The following is a 20381-nucleotide window of genomic DNA, read 5'->3' as shown; positions in this document are numbered from 1 at the left end:
ATAACTTGATGGGGAGCTTGACTTGAAAATGGAGGAAGAAACCAATAGGAAATGAAACCTGAACTTGTTAAGGACATATTGAAGGAACAGAAGAAACATTAATTTCTCTTTAACACAAAGGTTGTCTTACTTCTCAATTCTTCCTTTCTCGTAAGACAATAGTTAAGATCGTTTCACTTAGTTATCTGGTTCAGGTCAAGGAGTTAAACCAAGAAATGAAAGAACAATGAGATTTGGAGTCATTGACACTCTCCTAGAAGGTATCCACAATTTTTTTTCTTTGAAATAATTTTCAATATGAATGGACGACTAAAACACATCATAGAAGCTAAAAATCTGAATATTTTTTATTGAAAAATTTGGTTTTGTAGGTTCAAGCTATCAAAAGCAAGCTAAAAGAGAGAACACAACAACAGTTTGAATTTGTTTTTATCCTTCAACAAACACAACAGGACATGGAGTAAAACAAGGTACATTTTTTAATTTTCATGATGTGTCTCCGACTGTTCCGACTAACTAATATTCGCAAATATTTTTTAGAGTCTACATCCTCCTTTAATTCTACCGTCGGATCATTTATAGTAGCTAACACATTCACATCTAATGTATCCACAAATTTATGACGAATAAACTGCAATTCAAGTTAAATTCTTACATTAGGTGAAGCTGCAATTTGTGGTGCCCGTCTGGAAATTCTTGCTTAGTCGGTTCATGTGTTAGAGGTGGTGGTGAAATCTTAAGGAATTTGCAATACGTGAATGTTTTGTTCCGTCATCATTTTAAGTTTTTTATTATTTAATATGTCGTAACAGTATCTTTGTTGTCTTGCTGGAGAGTCATTTAACACATGCATATTGGTAAATGTTGAACCAAAAAGTATTGACAAGTGGTGATTTAGATGTTTGTGCCTAAGTCGTATTTGTTTTTCTAACTGAGCAGAGTGTCAAAGTAAATTTTATATATGTGTAACTATACATTTTATCTCTGAAGATTCACGAGGTTACATGTATAAAAGCTAATAAACCCTTCATCTCAATCATAGATTACAGTAAAATTTGTGTAAATGATTGAAATGTGATTGGGTGCATCCCCATCAGAATATTTCCCCATGTGAACTCTGTTAGTGCCAAGACTTTAGCAACATTACTGTTGCATACATGTTAAACTAAACAGTTACTTGTTTCTGAAGCTCAGGTCGGAGGGACCAACATCTCCTTGCAAAAAGATTTTGGATTTCATTATTCAAAAAAGCGATAAAGCGGGAGACAAAAGTGCTAGAATCTTGCTCAAGTTGATGTCCTTAAGATAGTAAACTCATTCTTAAACTTTTTTCTGTTAGTTTGTTCAGTTAGGTGTAACTTGCATTTTTTGCTTTACATTATATAAAACACATCAGATTCGGAAGAAGTAAAGATTTGATGCTACTTATTCTTCATTATCCTTCGACATAGGTTATTTTAGAAGCTCTACACACCGATCCAAGGTATAATCGCATTTCACTTCATAGTTTATCACTGACATGAGCTTATTCGGAGCCATAACTGGTTAAAAAACTCAGTCACACTTGGTCTGTGCAACAAGTAATCTAAATAACTCATTCATGTGTTAATATTTGGAACCTATATGAGTTATCGGACATGGTGAGCGAAATAAGACCCAACCGAGGAAACGAAAATACGACGAACACATTGACACATCTATATATATAGTTGTCTTAGTAAATTATACCATTATTTTTATCGAATCTTTTTTGGCTTTTGGATGACCCTATTTTAAATTATTCACAGAACGACGTCCAACTAGACTAGAGGAATATTTTTTGGTCCTAACATGATTATATGCAACTTGGCAAGTATAAACAACATATCTATACAAATTTTCACATTTTACCTATCAAAGACACTGTTACCGTTACACTAGAGATTGATGCATATCTTTAAGTTAGTGTTCTGATGTTTAAGTTTCAAATTGTCGCCCATGTGTTCAGCTGCCTGCTACAACAATTTTAAATATTAATATTAGTGTTGTGAATCTCAAGACATCTGTGGAGGCTACTGTGTTAGGGGGAAGACATTATATTGAGAAGAAGCCAACAAAAGCACACAAGGTGAATTGCATTTTGAAGTTCTAAAACCCCATTGCTTCACCACTTATAATTTTTGTTTTAGACACGCATCTGTAGTCTGTGTAAGGACCTGATTGTCAGGATATGTGTACAGGAAACTGGTGCACACCTTCCACATGGAGAGGATTCAAGCTTTTTCTTCCTTGGGTGAAGATGATTATCTGATAATTAATATAGAAAATGCGAGTATAGGTGTGACATCTATCTAAAGAAAATTGGGCAAAATTTAGAAACAATTGAATTGCTACAACATGAATAATATACTTCATCATGACTTTCACCTCCAAGATTTTGAGATAAATTAAATGTTGTGCCTGCATATCTTACTTGTTATCTTTCTAAATTAGGAATGCCCATTGTTGTAATAACTGGTGCTTCACAAGATCCTACATATGGCCTCCTCCATTAGAGTATAGTCTGTTCAATTTCTTCTGCCTTTTTTTCGCCATTTTGCACTTTTCAGTGTAAAGCTAAGGTCTGTATTTTTTTTATCATTTCCTTTTCCAGTTCTGTAGTTTTGACTTATTGTAGAAAAATCAATTTAGAGGATTTCTCGACCACACAAAGGTTGGAGTTTGTTTTGAATTTCATTACAAACCATAGTTATTCCTTCATTTTTTGTCTGACTTGTATTTGTTTAACCTATTCATCACATAAACAACTTTGTTTTGACGGGGTGATATTTTTTTGGTACACAACACCAATCGTTTTCAACTATATATAATATAATGTGTTGTACCCATAGTTGCATACGATACATAAGTGTAGCCAAGTGTACCAATCTCAATTCATTGTCCCACTATTCACATTTCGTAAGGGGCGTTGCCCCCGCACGTAGTGCGGGGGTTATGCCTAGTTAGTAAACAAAACAAATCAATATGATTAGGACAAAATTAATTTACATAAACCTAATTCTGATAAAATTATTACACATAAATATGACTTGGTAATTTGACTATGATAAAATTGATACACATGAATCTGACTTTGAAAACATACATCAATCTGACTTGGCAACCTGACTATGATAAAATTAATACACATAAATGTTATAAATATGACTTGACAATCTGACTAGGATAAAATTAATACACATGAATCTGACATGGAGAAAATGACCATCCACGTCCTCTCTCAATTTTTCTTTAATTATTTCAGTTTTCAATGTAAAATATCACCTCCACCTCCTTTCTCAATTGTCCTTGATTTCTTTAGTTTTCATTTTGAGTTAATTCCTATTTGGCCCCCTACTTTGTGACCAGCTTTCTTTATGGCCCCCTATTTTCTGTAAATTCAAATTTGGCCCCCTATTTTAATGTAAATGTCATAACTACCCCTCTCATTAATATACTTTCAAAATAATTTTAATTAGTAAATATCTCTCTCCACCTCACTTCCCTCTCCACCACATATGTATCTCCACCTCATCTCTTTCTCCACCCACCTCTTTCTTCTCCGACGAAGGTCGCCGACCGGAAAATTTTCCGGCTGACGACCTTCAAACATTAAAAAAAGTTTTTTTTTTTAACTCTCCTCTTTCTCTCTCTACAATAAAAAATCCCCCTTCTCTCTCTAAATATTCAAGGAAAAAACAACCAAATACCAATCAGATCTCTTTTCTATCTGCTAGGGGTTCCATTATCCCTCTCTCTCCTAAATCCAATAATTAGGGTTTCTATTGTCTCTCACCAAAATCTTCTAACACAAATCCTTCTCAGTTCTCACTCTCTACACATCCAATTTTCGTTCAGATTAAGAAATATGGCTGCTTTAATCGAATCAATCACTGTTCCTAGCTCTTCTCCCCTTTTAACAAATTCTTCTGCACCAATCATATCATCGTCTTCGATTTCTGCTTCTTACGGTAGCAGAAAAAGTACCAGTTCTTTTCCTAGATTCAAAGGGTTGAAGATTCAATCTCCAAAGCGCACTTTAACATCATCAGTTGGATTCAAGAATCATTCAGTAATTCGTCGGCAAGGAATTAATTGTATGTGAAGCTCAGGAAACTGGTCTTCAAGGTTAGGGGTTTCAAAAATATTCCTGTTTTGGGTGTTCGAATTGATTTACTTACTTACTCTTTGTGATTGCATTTCATATCTAGGTTCCATTTGTTCTAAATATAACCTGTATTTTTTGTAGATCACAAAAGAGTTAGGAAATAGGGCTGATTTTTTTTTCCTTTAAAGATGATTAGTGAATCTCCATTTGAGATATTAGGATGAAATGAACTTCAAGGAAATGATAATGGGTAGTAATAAATCTGAGAGTCTTAATAGCTGATTGTATAACTTGATGGTAATTGAGATGTTCCTTCCTCTTAAATCCACAGTTTGAATTGCCCTAGTAGCTTAATGATACAACTTGCTGTGATTATTGCCTAGAGCAGAAGTTTCAACTATATAGAGATTGACTTAATTTTCAGGTTATGTTGATTGCTGCCTCGATTGTCATTTCGAAACCAGACCTTAGAGAGAGAAGGGAGGGTTTTTTTTAGAGAGAGAAAGAGGAGAGTTAAAAAAAAACATTTTTAAATGTTTGAAGGTCGCCGGCCGGAAAATTTGCCGGTCGGCGACCTTCGTCGGAGAAGAAAGAGGTGAGGTGGAGAGAGAGATGAGGTGGAGAGACATGTGTGGTGGAGAGGGATGTGAGGTGGAAGTGAGATGGAGAGAGATATTTACTAATTAAATTTATTTTGAAAATGTATTAATGGGAGGGGTAGTAATGGCATTTACATGAAAATAGGGGGACAAATTTGAATTTACAGAAAATAAGAGGGTCATAAAGGAAGCTGGTCACAAAGTAGGGGGCTAAATAGGAATTAACTCTTTCATTTTTATGTAACTTGGCAACCTGACTAGGATACTGTTAATACTTATGACCCTCTAGCTCCTCTCTCAATTTCTCTTTAATTATTTCAGTTTTCATTTCTATGTAATATATCACCCTACACCTCCTTTCTAAATTTTTCTTTAGTTATTTTAGTTTTCATTGCTACGTAATACATGACCCTTCACTTCATCTATCGATTACCTTTTAAGGAAGTTTTGTAAGGGCCTCGATGAGTGTTATAGACACCTCATTCCTTCACAAGCTCCTTCTCAAATTTGCCTAGAGGGAGGCGCCTATAAGACTTATAGGGGCGCTTTCAAAACTACTCTTAATTATAAAGGTTCAGAGGTAAGCATCACGATTTATTGTTCCATGTAATGATCTCCATTAACCCATGTTTTTCTATTTCAAAGAAGATTACATTTTCTCTCTCAAAACTAAGTTGACCATAGATATTTTATAAATCTAAGTTAGAAACTTAATATTGTATACAAAATTCAAGAGGTTCAAGAGCTGATATTTGGAGTTTGTGGTTCCTCCTACTTTATAGCTCTTTAGACCCTAACTATAAACAGGATAGGATTAGATTGGAGACTTATTGAAAGCCATGGAGGTCTTTTGCCGCAACGAAAAAATGCAACGACCTACTTGCGTACGACACTACATAATGTGTTTAAAAATAATAAACTATATAAATAAAATTTATTTTCATTGTGGGTAGATTGTTGTACAAGCAGATTTATTCTTACTTTGTCTATTCATATAAGTTTCTTGTACTTTTTTTTTTTTTTTGTTGAAGAAGTTTCTTGTACTTACAAATTTAAATATTGACATTAAGAAATTCTTAATTTTAAAGGGGTCTTTCTACCACATAGTAAGCATTAAATTTTTCTATGGTCAATCTAAGTATTTGTACTTAATTCTAGTATTATTTTCAGAACTAAATTATTTTCACAATTGCCCCTAATCAAAACGATATCTCTCTACCGCTTTGTCTGTCTACAAAGTCCAATAGTCAATACTATTTTATTTATTTATTTGTTTTATTTCGACAAAAAAGATACTACTTTATTTTCCTCCACTACATTAATTCTATTTCTTTAATATTTTTTCCATATTTCTTCCAATATAGTACCTAAATTAAGAAAAAAAATCAAAATTTATTTATTTTTCTCTACATATGTCAATGGTAAACATCAATTATATTGTGTGCTATCTTATATTTAAACAATAAAGAACATTTTACCAAACTAAAAATGGCGAGTCATCATATTAGCAAGAAAGAAAAAAGAATAAAATAGTCACATAAGACATTTTGGGCTAAGTCCTGTATTTTGCTTGAAATTTTAATTAATTATACTTTCACAACAATGTTTAATGTTAGGTGGGATTTTTCTTGCACAAACTATAAAAATATGCTTGATTGAAAAAACAATTTTAAATTTTTGTTATTCCTATTAAAACTTAATTATATATGTGTCGGTGATGTAAAAATATTTTTGGTGAAATTTTCTCATTTTTCTAACATATTATTAATTATCTATCATTTTGGAGAAAAATACAAAGAAATATTCAGGCAATAAAGTTAGGGAGACAATATAGTGAGGGAAAATAGAGGGAAAACTATTGATTGATTTAGAAAGGAGATAAAAAATACAGTTACTATTGGAATTTGTAAAAAAACAAAATATATTTTGATTTTTTTTAATTTATGTAATATATTGACATTAAAATGGAAAAAGCATTAAGGAAATAAAGTTAGAAGAAAATTATAGGTGGACAAAAAGAGGAAAACTATCGATTAATGTAGAAAGGAGAAAAAAAAATTAACTACCATTCGATTTTCTAGAGAAAAGTAAATATGTTTTGATTATATTTCTAATTTAGGTACTACATTATAAGAGAAATGAAAAAAAAAATTGTTAAAAAATAAAATTAGAGCGAAAATTTTAGGTAGAATATAAAAAGATAAACCTTCAGAGGACGAAAAACAAAGTAGTATTGACTACAGGACTTTGTAGAGAGGGAAAGTGGTAATAATTTTGATCAGATAAAAACGTTGTGAGAACATAGAAAGAGGGAGTGGAATCTGATTTTAGAACAAAAAAGACTGATTTGGTATGTTGGTCTTCACAACTATAAATTTTGAAAATAAATATTGAGAATGAATTTGGCAAATATTTATTTTGGAAATAAATATTGACAATAAATATCAACCATAAATTTTGTTCTTAAAATCTATTGAAAGAATAAATTTCTTAACTCAACCACAAGAAACATTTGGTTTACTTTGGGTTAGAATATATTTACAAAAGGGCAATAAGGGGAGAAAATAACTGACTTGATGCCTGGGGCCCACCAAAAAGTGAATTTTTTGACTTATTTTCATTTTTCTGTTTAGTTTGGTTTTATATTATTTATTGATCTAGGAGTGGATATATGACTAATTATCCCCCTTATTTTTGGACCTTAGACTCAAAAATCCTAATTAATATTCAGGAGTTTTTACCGACCAGAAAGTTTTATATTTTTATAGGAAGCCACAAAAGGGCTATAGGAAATCCCAAGGCTTTTTGATTTGCAATCAGTACAAAAGAGAATTTATTTTTTTATCAGCTAACTTCTAAATCGATAGTTGAATACGTTTAAATTTACAGGCAGCATAAAAAAAGATTTAGTAAGGTAAAGAAGTTTTGATTTCCAGACAACATAAAGGAGAACTTATTTTTTATCCACTCCACTCTAAATCGATGGGTAAAGAAATGTGAATCCTTATAAAAAGGTGACAAATATGCATTTTATTTTAGCTTATTTCCCAATTAGGCCCCAACTTTATGACCAGCTTCCTGCCTAGCCCCCTATTTTATCAAAAATATCCAGATGACCTCCTTTTTCAGTTATCGTTATATGTCTGTTAAATAGTCATCAGCTATCTCTCCTCCATCTCATCACCTCTCTCTGCCACCTCATCTTCTCACCACCTCATCGTCTTCACCGGCGAAGGTCGCCGACCGACCAACTTTCTGACAGACCTGCAAACATTAAAAAATAAAAGAAAAATCTCGCTCTTCTTCTTCCTCTCTCATGTTCTCTCCTCTTTTCTCTTTCAGATCTGAGAAGATCTAGGGTTTTTAATTCTCCTGCCAAAATCTAGGTTTCCAAATCACTAATTTCATCAAAAGCCTTATAAAGAGCTCAATATTCCAATCAAGCTTCTACAATTGATTTTCCATCATCATTCCAGTGATTTCATTATCAAAGGAAAGGAAAGAAAGTTAGAGAGAGGGTTACTTTTGTAATGATATACTGGACCCCCTCACATCAACTACTATCAAACTCAACTTGATAAAGTGATAATCATGGAATTACAACTTTTAGTTTTTCTCTCGAAACAAAAACAAAATTTGTTCTCTCTCTCTAATCCTCCATTAGGTTTCCCTTGTGCTGGTGGCGATTTCTTAAGCTAGTTATTAAAATTAAAGGGACGGTGAAGTTTGGAGCTTAGTGAAATGGCCCTTTCATTCCAACTTGTAATTTTTTTTCTTTTTGCGTTGATTTTTTCACTGGTTTGAGAAAATTCCACCGTTTAGAAATCAAATTCCCAAGAATGTCAGTAAGATATGAAGAACATTGAAGGTTCTTATTCAGCTAATGGTGAACTGTTTTCCCAATCCAAGAATTTGTTTGCTTAACGGGACCTGTTTGGAAGCGCCATACCAACTTACCCAAGAGTGCTTGATTATCCGTGGATGGATCTCTAAGGCCCAGACCTCGATGAATCTCAAGAAAGGCAGATGGAGGACCAGACCCAGACTCCAAAATTGTTGTTGACGTAAGATACATTTGAGGTCGTTGCTATTTACAAAGCTACTAAGAGCTATTTAGAGAGTTGGCTATTTGTAGATATACTTTTTGCTATTTACAGAGAGTTTGACTTTATCACAACTTATTAGGTATTTTGAATTAGACCCCTATTTTACAGATAAGTCATTCCCTCCATCTAAAACTCTTAATCTCTTCCCTTCAAAATTCTTAAAGTCATTCTTTCAACTTTTATCTTAATGTATTAGGGTTTCAAGGCTTCTTTAGGTAGTTTTCAAAGAAATCTTGGTACAGATTTATCTTGAATCATATATACTCATGGAAGTAGATTTCTTTTTAGTTCTTTAAGTAGTTTTCAAAGAAATATTATCATAGAAGAAGATGAGATTTTGTTGGCAATTTTTTTTGTTGGTTCTGGCCGAAAAATTTCGATTTAAATTCGGTAGTTCCAGCAGAAAATCCAACTTTTTTTTGTTGCCATATTTTCTTATAGTTTTTGTTGTTTTTCACCGATTTATTTTGGTAAAAACGTCACCGAAAATGCTCATCGTTCTAAGCATTATTTCGCCGAAAATTTGGGTCGTTCATAAAAGTTAGGAAAAAATATTGACCTAAAAATCTAAGTTTTTTTTTTTGGAATAATCACCACAAAGGCACAAATTAGTTTATCTTACCTTTAAAGTTACGTCTTCACTTCGAATGTTGTTATATGAGTCCAATGAAGAGTTGTAGTTGAGTTATTCCATATCAAACTCTTCCATTAATGAAGCTTTTTGACCACCAAGCTACTCCATTAATGTAACTTCCCTCATTGTTTGTTTATTTCATTACTAGTATTTCTAATAGATTGTTCATAGTTGTGGTGGTGATTGTTGGGATGGTGGAAGGTGTTAGTGGTGGAGTTTAGGAATGAAAAAGATAAAATATCTTCTACTCTATAATCGATATATATATATATATATATATATATATATTTTTTTTTTTTTTTTCAATTTGATCTTTATTAAAATTTGATTGTAATCTCTATTTGGTCTGTAAATAGTAAAAGGGAAATTTTATAAGGCCTCCCCAATTTTGTTAAAAGGCCTCCTCAATTTTGTTAAAAGGCCTCCTCATGAACCATTTTACTTGCTAAATTATCACTGAGGGGAGGCCTTTTAGCAAAAATGAGGGGGCCCTATAAAATCTTATTTACAGAAAAAGTGAAAAGATTTCAACTTTTAGGCTCTCTAAACACAAAGTAGCTCCCTAAAAACAGTTTTGGCCTACATTTGATTGTGTATATATTGGACATCAAACAAAAAGAAACGAGAGCCATCGGGGGAGGCTGCCTTATAGAGAGAGAGAAACGAGAGCGAAAAGAGAAGAGAGAAGAAGATGGCATCGTCGAGTAGTGGTTTAACGTTCAAGCTTCATCCTCTGGTAATAGTTAACATATCAGACCATTACACCCGCGTCAAATCTCAAGCAAACCCTCCCCATTCTACCAACAACAACAACAACAACTGCGTTGTTACTACACCACCATCCTCACATCCAACTCCTAGGGTTTTCGGTTGCGTCATCGGAATCCAAAGGGGAAGAACTGTTGAGATCTTTAACAGTTTTGAACTTCTCTATGACCCTTCTACTGATTCACTCGACCGTCCATTCCTCGAGAAAAAACAAGAACTCTGTAAGAATTTTTTTTTCTCTCTCTCAAATTTCACTTTCAATTCTTCTTCTATGTTAACTTTTTAATCTTCTAGTATATGGGTTTCTAGATTTTCAGTTTTGGGGTCTAGGGTTTATAATCGATTAAGTAGTAAGAACGGAATTTTGTAGTTGGACAGAGAAAGAGGTAGGTTTTTCCATATACTTAGAGGTTTTAGGTATTTGATCAATACTCATCCATTGCGAAACAAAGCACTGTTTCTTTCTTCTTGGGCTCTTCCTTTTTTTTCTAAGTTTGGGTTTCACTTGAGTTTGTTTGAATAACCAGTTAATGAGTTTGGAGATTTGGAAATTGACACCCTCAAATTTTGCAGATAAGAAGGTCTTCCCCAACTTCTATATTCTAGGTTGGTACTCAACTGGGAGTGATGCTCACGAATCTGATATGCAGATTCATAAAGCTGTAAGTTCTACTGACAAACTTAAGCTTTGTCGTTTCGGTAGTTTTTCTTGTAGTAGTATATCTACTCTTTCTTCTTTGCAAGATCAACTGTTCTGTTCATTTAACCTGTATATGGAGCTTGAAGTTTAGATGTTCACATTAATAATTATAGTTTTCTGAGTCTCTATAAGTGTTGGGCTTTCGTGGGAGTTGCGGAAATCTGGATAAAGTAGACACTGAGATGCTTCCAGATAGGGTTTTATATATTATAAGGATTTCTTTATTTGCCTTGATATGGAGTATTTAGATGATCGAAGAGTTCCAGATTAAAGGTGAAATGGCTTTTAACCGTAGAATGATATCCAAGGATATCAACGTTTATTGGATACAATAAATGATTTACTAGAAATATCTAGTGTTTTAAACAATCGGATGTACATACTTCATAGATTTCATTTAATAGTAAGCCATGTACATCCCCACTTATATATTTGATTGAGATGGTTGTTTATCGCAGCCAGTACAATTAGGACATAATTACGAAAACTTTGGTGCAGGTGTGGAAGCAATAGGGTAAAGGTGAATTGCATTTAAGTAGTATAAAACTATAAATTATAAAACTTAGACCTAGGAATTAGGATAGAAAACTGTGACCATAATCTTGATATTTTAAATGCCTGGGGGTGTTGTACACAATATTACCACATTTATCTTTTCTATCTAGGGTAAGTGAAACACTATTTTGTACCATTATTTGCTGAAACTTAGACCTATGTGTTAGGATAAAAAACTGTGACCATATGTGCTTATGATTCTTTTGGAAGCCCTTCATTAAATAGTAGATATTATCTGCTCTATTGTCCTGTATTTAAGATGAATATAGTTGTATACTTGTATATTTCTGTAAAACTAATAGCAATAACTTTTTCGCAATAGTTGATGGATATTAATGAAAGCCCAGTTTATGTTCTTCTCAATCCTGCAATTAGTCATGCTCAAAAGGATCTTCCTGTGACCATCTACGAAAGTGGTAAGTGGCATATTTTCTCTGTTAATACACGGATGTGGTGTTGTAAATTTTTGGTTTCCAGTAAGAAGTTAGACTCAAGTTCTGGTCTGGCGGCACAGATCACATAGTAGGAAAGCTGCAAAAGCACTGTATTAACAATCAAGATTTTATATTTTCTTATGAATTAGGATTTAAGTGTTACTGAAAACTGGTATACTCATAATGTATGCATATCTTATTGAATGCTTATGTTAAATGAGCATCAAGTACTTTGTTTTATTTTTTGAATTTCACACTGACAAGTGCCCCTTATTTTTTATGTGATGGATTGGTTTCAAACTGAAGAATTGCACGTAATTGATGGAATTCCACAGCTAATCTTTGTTAGCTCAAGCTACACTATTGAGGTTGGCTCTTGTTTCATATTACAGTACCTATTATAGATTGAATTGATTTGTTTCCAATTTAATCGATTCATTATTAATTTAAAAGTCCTTTTGACTTTCAGACTGTTGAAGCCGAAAGGATCTCAGTTGATCATGTAGCACATCTCAAACCATCAGATGGAGGTTCAGCTGCAACGCAATGTGAGTTGTTAGGCTTAACAGCACATCTTTCACATTTTCTTTGATCTTCTTGGTTTTACACCTTTTGACTAATAAGTAGAACTGAATCCTGGGAATTAAAATAGAATTTCTTTTTGGTGCAGTGGCGGCACATCTTACTGGAATACATAGTGCTATTAAGATGCTTAACAGCAGAATTAGGGTGCTTCACCATTATCTTTTAGCTATGCAAAAAGGTAATGCATCAACCTTTGACTAGTCTACAACCACTGAAAAGTTGACTAATGTCCCTGTGACATGACATGTCTGACTTCCTATTGGATTATGGTTTTTATGCAGGTGATATCCCGTTGGATAACTCATTGCTTAGACAGGTTTCCAGTCTTCTTAGAAGATTGCCAACCATTGAATCGGAAAAGTTTCAAGACGATTTCTTAATGGTAATTGTCATCTACGCTTGAGTAATCAGCAACATAACTTTGCCTGAGTTTATGAATTCGTACTTTGTAGGTTCTTATTTTAATGTTCTTACAAGGTTAAGTTAGGTTTAGCCCTTCCCGATATATGGAAATTTATGTTAGTCAAGAATAATTGGAAAAAGTAATATCGCAAGACAATCATTTCCTTTGTCAAGGTTTTTTTCGCTTTTAGAGGAAGAGGGAGGATATAATAAGTTTCAAAGAGTTAGTTGACCAATCTATACCAATCAACCAGAATGCAAAATTGTGTGTAGTGGGATCTGCGAATTCTTAAGTAGTTTGAAAGAGTAAGTTAATAGAGATAGTGTAAACTGTAAAGCAGTGGAATTATATAAATGACGAAATATCATCTGTATCCAAGTAGTTAGGATAATGCCCATGTCTAATGGAGATAGTGTAAAACGATCAATTGATAAAAATGAAATAGTTAGAATAAGGCAACTAACAACTACCAGGTACAGACAATGAGTGTTCTTGATTACTTTGATATTTACGGAGTGTTAAGTTCGGTATGAAAATTTCCTGAAGTTCTTCTAAGTTCTAACTTTGCGGCTTTGCGCTTAAAGAATAAGACTTTGAAAGCATCTGTTCAGTTGCTTCCCAGAATCTCCGCTACAAAGCAGTTTCTGAAAAGAAAAATCTAATCCATCAAAAAAGTAGTGCCAAGATTAGGTGTGTTAGTTTTATTTATTTATTTATTTGTATCTGACTCGTCTGAACGGTCTGAAATGGCGTACTCAGGTATATTTTATAATGTTGCTTTGTATGATTGCTGATGTTTCACTTGTGTGGATGGCTGATTCAGGCTGGTTTTGGGTCTTATTTGAGTTGGTCATTAAATTATTTCAAATTAAAATCCTGTTTCGTAAAATAACTTCAACGGCTATTATCATAATAATAATTATTATTAATTATATTATTGTTATTCATAATCGGTGCATTGATGTGTAGGAATACAATGATACACTCTTGATAACCTACCTTGCTATGATCACCAACTGCTCAAGGTACGTTAATATTGACATTGTTTGGTCTTCTTTGTTCTAGTTTGATCTCAACTCTCTAGATTATCTGAACTTAAAAACGTGTTTTGTCTTGGTTACTCATTACGAAAAAATGTGATAACGTTAGGAGAGTTATTATCATATCAGTCAGACCTGGTTGCCTGGCTAAATCTGCCTCATAATTTTTTTCTACGCATCATTTCTTGCTTGTGTAACACTTCTAACTGATTCACGTTAAGGTGGTGATATGGTTAGAGTCCACAATTTTCTTCGGTATAGGATTAATTATAAATCCGTCTAAAGTTGAAGTTATTTCTTATTAAAACTAGGGTTCAGGTTTTAACATCTTTTTGATAGAAACCAAAATTAAAATTGTTTTGCTCCTGTAACCTGAAACAAACATTTCTTCAATTAAGTGATTCTCAAAACAGCTTGGAGAATCCTCTTCTCAAGAAGAAAGCCCCAAATTGTTTGGTTCATGATTAAGAGGTTCTAGTTTCGGTTTCTTTTAAAACATATTTTTTTGTAAGTGAATAATTTGAATCCTGTTCCTAACATGAAAATGATTGAAATTTTGCAGTACTGTGAACGAGGTGGTAGATAAATTAAACGTTGCGTATGACAGGCATAGTCGAAGGGGAGGCAGAACTTCATTTATTTGAAAACAAAACTTTCAAGATCAGATTCATGAAACACTATGTTCTTCAAGAGGCTAAATTTATGATGATACTATAATCAGATTATCATTACTATGTTTTTTGACGTGAAAGGCAAGGAAAGGACCAAACGAAAACAAGAGTTTTCTTGAGTTTATTACATCTTCTTTTGATCGGTTTTCATTTTGTGCATATTTTGGTTGTACCAGAAGTATGTCTTTAGGATGGTAGAAGTTATGTTTCTTGTTAAGGTTAGTCGACTATTAAAGATAACAATGTAAGCAAGTTTTGTTCGAAAAAGGTCTCGCACTGTTCTTCGATAATTTGGCTGGTCCTGAACGTTATCGGGGGATTTGTTTGTTATAGATAACAATGTGCTAAAACTTTGAGTATACCAAGTAGATCAGTTTGGTCCAAGGGTAAAGCTTTGAGGCTCAAATCTCTCAAAGCACTACAATTTATCCTATGGTATTGTTGTCACTGGATATAAAAGGGCCCTATTTTTTACACCACCATTTACCCACCTCAAACGTAGGGGCGGCCCTACCTTGAAGGGCTGAACCCTTTACAATTCATTTTATTGAATATACTGAAAACAAAAATTAAATATCCATCGTACTTTTCACCATTACATATAGCGAAAATAACAATTAAAAATTTATCGTACTTTTCCACCACTACAAACAAAAAAAGAAGCAGAAGTGCGACCGCAAAATCTATAATGTTAAGTTACTAACTAAGAATAGGTACATAGAAAACCAATGAAGACTTAGCTTTAAAACTTTTTAATCAAGTTGAATAGGTTGTGGGTGATAAAGGCGGCACTAGTAGACTTGATTATGGTTTTTTTTTTTAATTATTTTTCATCTTAATTTAACACTTTCTAACTTTACAAAATTATTATTTCTTCTTTCTTTAGGCTTTGGTCGGTTCGGTTTGGGCGGTTTCTAGAAATCCATGCCGAGGTCAAACCAAACCGATTTAGATTGTTCTGTTTTTCGGCCGAACCGAGTCGAACGGTGAACGGTTTGGTCCAAAAATCGATTGGTGCGATTCGACTTGGTTTGGTTTGGCCGATCGGTTAGGTTTTTTGCTCACCCTACCCTACTCATGAATCTCCGAAATTTATCTGTAGGGAGGCGCCTATAGAATTGTCATAGATGTTTTTTTTTTGCCTAGTTTATGTCTTCACGTATAGAAATTAGAAAGAGAATGTTCGGAAACTTACTAGGACTAGCCGACTAGGAAAGGGTTTTCTATTCTGTTTTGACTCTGGAAATTCAATTGGTACTAGGATTCCAATGCTTGTATAAATACCAAACTCCCCTCTCCTCTTTAATTCATCAATTCATTCACTTCTACCCAGAGAGAGATAGAGAGAAAATCAATACTTAGAGAGAAAGATAGAGATGGCTAATCCAATGAGTATTTTGTTTGGGTATTTGATTGTTGTAGCCGCTCTGCTACAATGTGCAGTTGGGAAGAGTAGTACTACAACTACACACACTGTTGGAGAAGACATGGGATGGACTATACCTTCTACATCTGATTATTATTCTACTTGGGCTTCCTCCAAGACCTTCATCGTCGGCGACACTCTATTATTCAACTTTCCAGGAGTCCACACTGTTGCCGAAGTTTCAAAGGCTGCTTATGACGCTTGCGACATTACTTCTACCCCAATCGGCGGTTCTGTTTTAAAAACTAGTCCTTCAACTATTCGTCTTAACACTACTGGTGCTCACTTCTATATCTGTACTGTTGGTGAACATTGTATGTTTGGCCAAAAGCTATTCATTAATGTTAATGGTACTAACAGCACCACTAACCCCACTCCTCCACCCACCGCAGCTGCTCCCCTACCCACCATTGCCACTCCTCCACGATCCACCGCCGCCACTCCTCCACCTTCCTCCATGACAACTCCACCTTCCTCCATGACAACTCCACCTTCAATAGGGACACCTAATACTATTTCCGTGGCACCAACTGAAGGACCTAGTAGTATTGATGCACATGGAAATACTGGATCATCATTATTGCTTTCCCTTGCTAAAATTTCTCTCACTTTATTATTTAGTGCAACATTAGTTTTTATTCTATAGATTTTTACTTTGTGCAATTATTTTCTTGTTTTAGACTCAGAGGCCAATGACTCTTAATTTGAGTATGTTTTTTGTCAATGATTTGTTAGTAATGGAATAAAATTTGTTTTGATTGATTTCCTACTGTTAGAATAACCACTAAACATTAGATTCATTCGAACCTCATATGAGGCAAATAGATGAGAGGAGGATATAAGTACATCACTGTCATGAATATAGAAAATTTAAAACAAACATATCATCCTCATTGAACCTCTCTGCATAATAATGTAATTGATAAAAGGGTTATTTCCCAAATAGCCCCCAACTTCAGTTACCGTTATAATTCCGTTAACTACTCGTCACTTCTCTATCCTCCATCTCATCTCCTCTCTCTGCCACCTCGTTTTCTCGCCACCTCATCGTCTTCACCGGCGAAGGGTGCCGGCCGACCGATTTTCAGGCCGGCAACCTTCAAACACACGAAAAAATTCCTCTCTCTTTAAAATAATAATTTTTGGAGTCCGAGAAGCAAAGAATTAATTTATTGCATATTATGTTAATCTAATGGATATATTGGTAGTTCAGTCTCACTTGAGATATAATTTCTTGGTAGGAATTTCTGAATCTGACTCGACATGTGATAAGAAACTAACGAATTTATACCTTCACATAAAAATTAACATAAAGTGCATGGGAGGTGATATGTTAGGGTTCTAGGGTCGAACAGGGGTGATTCTAGCTTCTAGAGAGGTTAAAGGGTGGTTTAGTTGGTTAGAATGGCTTATGTCAGAGGAAGTAAGGTGAAAATTACCACTTTTTGGAGTTGAAGATAGTGAGGCGTTCAAGTTAACAGTACTGGATTGGAGTAGTTGTTTATTAACAACCAACTCATAGCTCGTGTTTCTGAAATCTGGAGTTCAATCAAATCAAACAAATAGAAGTCCGGAGACCTGAGATGGAGAGGTCTGAATGCCTTCCCCAAGCGATGGTCGAATTATTCTATTATGGTTTCTATTTGAAACATCATTATTTTTAACAAAAATTTTCTTCTCTAAATCGGCTGAAGTTCTTACTTCTTAGCCTAATGAGCAATAAAAGCCTAATTTGCTCAAGTTCTTAGTTCTTTGAAAATCCAATGTCGTACGAACCAGATAAAAGTCGATTATGAGCGGAAAGCTACTAGTTGCTCAAGTTAACAAGCCTTACAACTTTATTCTGATTAAGCTGACATAGGTTCGGTTGTAATAGAAACTTTATTGGTACAGCGATGACCTCGCTTGTGGTTATTAGAGCATACTCTTCTTGGAAAATTAAAAAAGTATATTAGTATTCTTAGTTTTTCCTTTAAGTATGATTAGGTTTGTTTATTCGATCAATTTGTTTAATTTGTGAATTGAGTTAATATTTAAGCAGATCGATATGGTTTATTATTTTGCTTACCTGTATTGATTATCTGATTTTAGATGCTCAATTTAGAACTACAGGATTGGAAAGGTCGGAAGCATTGGCTAAAGATTTGAAGTGGTTCAGAGAGAGAGGTCACACCGTTCCAGATCTGTCTTCTTCTGGCCTTTCATATTCTCAGTATCTTGAAGACTTATCGGTCAAGGATCCTCAAGCTTTACTTTCTTAGTCATGCATGTCATAATTGTGTAGTCGACTTGTACGTATTGTTTTCTATTTTTTAGGTGGCTGAGAAGATATTGGATAAGAAGGAATTGGAGTTCTATAAGTGGGACGGTGACCTCTCCCAACTACTTCAGAACGTTAGAGACAAGCTCAATGCAGTTGCTTAAATAAGTTCCAAAACATTTTCAAGTAAAGATTACTGTAATACCTAAACCTTACCTCAACATTATCTAGGTCCTCTCTACTAAATTGCAAATAGTTTGTAGTTAGATCGCCACAAACTTGTTAATAATAAGGTAAGGTTAAGGTCTCTTAGTATTATTTTCATTTTTATAGCTCATGTTAATCCTTCATAGTTACTTGGACAATGATAAGCTAGTAGTCAAATTCAACAACTCCTAAGCTTGATATGTGTATGTTCTTGTTTTTGATGCAGAACTGGTCGAGAGAAGAGAAGAACCATTGTTTAGAGGAAACTGAGAAATCATTTAAGTACTCGGGTGAGATCCTGCGATTAATACTATCGTATCAAAATCTTACTTTTATTCATGTTATATTTGATCTTAAAGAAAGCATAATCCCACTAAAAGTATTTAAGTTAACATGTTCTTGTCATCTGCTACCAACAGAGAGAATGACAAAAAAGGAAACCAAGAAGAATAACTTTGTAGGAAGTTTATAAAACGCCCCCAACTTTTGCTAAAGGCTCTTCCCAAAAAATTTCCCTTTGAGAGGCGCCTTTGACACTTCCCTACTCATGAATCTCCTCGGAAATTGGTATGTATGGAGGCGCCTATAGAAGTTTCCCTAGATGTTACTTTTTATGTCTTCACGTATAGAAATTAGAAAGAGATGGTCTCCTAAACTTATTAGGAAAGGGTTTTCTATTCTGTTTTGACTTTCTAAATTCAATCCGTATTAGGATTAAAATGTTTGTATAAATACCAAACTCCCCTCTCCTGTTCCATTCATTCACTTCTAGACAGAGAGAGAAAGAAAGAAAGATTCAAGAGAACAAGAAAAAAAGACAGAGATGGCTAGTCGTATGAGTATTCGTTTTAGGTATTTGATCTTTGTAGCAGCTTTGGTGCAATTTTCAATTGGTAAGAGTAGTGGTACTACACACACAGTTGGAGAAGACATGGGATGGACTATACCTTCATCATCTGATGCTTATTCTACTTGGGCTTCCTCCAAGACCTTCGTCGTCGGCGACACTCTTCTATTCAACTTCCCAGGAGTCCACACTGTTGCTGAAGTTTCAAAGGCTGCTTATGATGCTTGCAATACTAAGTCTATCCCGATTGGTGGTTCGATTTTAAGTACTAGTCCTTCAACTATTCGTCTCAACACAGCCGGTGCTCACTTCTATATCTGTACTGTTGGTGAACATTGTATGTTTGGCCAAAAGCTATTCGTTAATGTTAATGGTACTAACCACACCATTACTTCCACTCCACCCACAACCTCTGCTCCTCTACCCACCTTTGCCACTCCTCCACCGTCCACCATCGCTACACCACCTTCCTCCATGGGATCTCCACTTTCCTCCAAGACAACTCCGCCAACAAATCCACCTTCAATCGAGACACCTAATACTATTTCCGTGGCACCAACTGAAGGACCCAGTATTACTGGTGCACGTGAGAACTCTGGATCATCATCATCATCACTAGCGGTTGCTAAAATATCTCTGACTTTATTGTTTAGTGGTGCAGCATTAGTTTTTTTCCTATAGATTTTTCTTTTTTGCAATTGTTTTCTTGTTTTAGATTCAGAGGCCAAGGGCTCTTGATTTGAGTATTGGTTATTATCAATGATTTGTTAGTAATGGAATAAAATTTGTTTTGATGGATTTTTTTGTGTTAGAATACTAATAAACATTTTTTTTCCTAGATCGGAAACAAAAATATAATCCCCATTGAACCTCTTTGCATAATAATACTATAATTGATCGTGACAATAATTATCATTGGCACACTTTCTTCACTTGGTCCGAACACTTAGACCAAGTTTTTTGTTAGCCTCACATCAAAGATGAACCGTCACTGGAGAAAGGTTTTCCTGGCCGCTGCTC

The 20381-nt window shown here is 34.3% G+C and overlaps 3 protein-coding genes and 1 long non-coding RNA gene across 4 annotated transcripts; all 4 read left to right on the top strand.

Moving 5' to 3' along the window:
• Positions 1 to 393: 393 nt before the first annotated feature.
• LOC147549294 (uncharacterized) lies at positions 394 to 2340 on the top strand. The gene is made up of 4 exons (XR_015238964.1): positions 394 to 470; positions 1195 to 1308; positions 1988 to 2107; positions 2220 to 2340. It is a non-coding gene; the product is annotated as an uncharacterized LOC147549294 (long non-coding RNA).
• Positions 2341 to 10015: 7675 nt separating this feature from the next.
• Positions 10016 to 14911, top strand: LOC147549293 (COP9 signalosome complex subunit 6a-like). The gene is made up of 9 exons (XM_086666295.1): positions 10016 to 10454; positions 10807 to 10895; positions 11811 to 11904; positions 12229 to 12290; positions 12392 to 12470; positions 12593 to 12685; positions 12789 to 12889; positions 13880 to 13935; positions 14513 to 14911. Exons 1-9 carry the CDS (start codon positions 10157 to 10159, stop codon positions 14592 to 14594), a joined length of 954 nt encoding a protein of 317 aa, XP_086522421.1. The 5' UTR covers positions 10016 to 10156; the 3' UTR covers positions 14595 to 14911.
• Positions 14912 to 15936: 1025 nt separating this feature from the next.
• LOC147549292 (blue copper protein 1a-like) lies at positions 15937 to 16809 on the top strand. Its single transcript, XM_086671731.1, has one exon. The coding sequence runs from the start codon at positions 15998 to 16000 to the stop codon at positions 16691 to 16693; it is 696 nt and encodes a 231-aa protein (XP_086527857.1). The 5' UTR covers positions 15937 to 15997; the 3' UTR covers positions 16694 to 16809.
• A 2488-nt stretch (positions 16810 to 19297) lies between these two features.
• Positions 19298 to 20163, top strand: LOC147549291 (blue copper protein-like). Its single transcript, XM_086671198.1, has one exon. The coding sequence runs from the start codon at positions 19338 to 19340 to the stop codon at positions 20040 to 20042; it is 705 nt and encodes a 234-aa protein (XP_086527324.1). The 5' UTR covers positions 19298 to 19337; the 3' UTR covers positions 20043 to 20163.
• The last annotated feature ends 218 nt before the right edge of the window (positions 20164 to 20381 follow it).

The sequence above is a fragment of the Eschscholzia californica genome, unplaced genomic scaffold (genome assembly GCF_041429995.1).
Source record: "Eschscholzia californica isolate CP2 unplaced genomic scaffold, dmEscCali1.0.p SCAF_3, whole genome shotgun sequence".
NCBI classification, from domain to species: Eukaryota; Viridiplantae; Streptophyta; class Magnoliopsida; order Ranunculales; family Papaveraceae; genus Eschscholzia; species Eschscholzia californica.
The sequence above is the reverse complement of the archived record's forward strand: the minus strand, read 5'-3'. Positions and strand labels throughout refer to the sequence as shown.

What these genes read in the sequence shown, in the direction of transcription:
- LOC147549293 (XM_086666295.1), top strand. Translation starts at nt 10,157, where the DNA reads ATGGCATCGTCGAGTAGTGGTTTAACGTTCAAGCTTCATCCTCTGGTA. An exon ending in TTCAAGACGATTTCTTAATG is followed by an intron (nt 12,890 to 13,879) that starts GTAATTGTCATC and finishes ATTGATGTGTAG; the next exon opens with GAATACAATGATACACTCTT. An exon ending in ATGATCACCAACTGCTCAAG is followed by an intron (nt 13,936 to 14,512) that starts GTACGTTAATAT and finishes GAAATTTTGCAG; the next exon opens with TACTGTGAACGAGGTGGTAG.
- LOC147549292 (XM_086671731.1), top strand. Translation starts at nt 15,998, where the DNA reads ATGGCTAATCCAATGAGTATTTTGTTTGGGTATTTGATTGTTGTAGCC.
- LOC147549291 (XM_086671198.1), top strand. Translation starts at nt 19,338, where the DNA reads ATGGCTAGTCGTATGAGTATTCGTTTTAGGTATTTGATCTTTGTAGCA.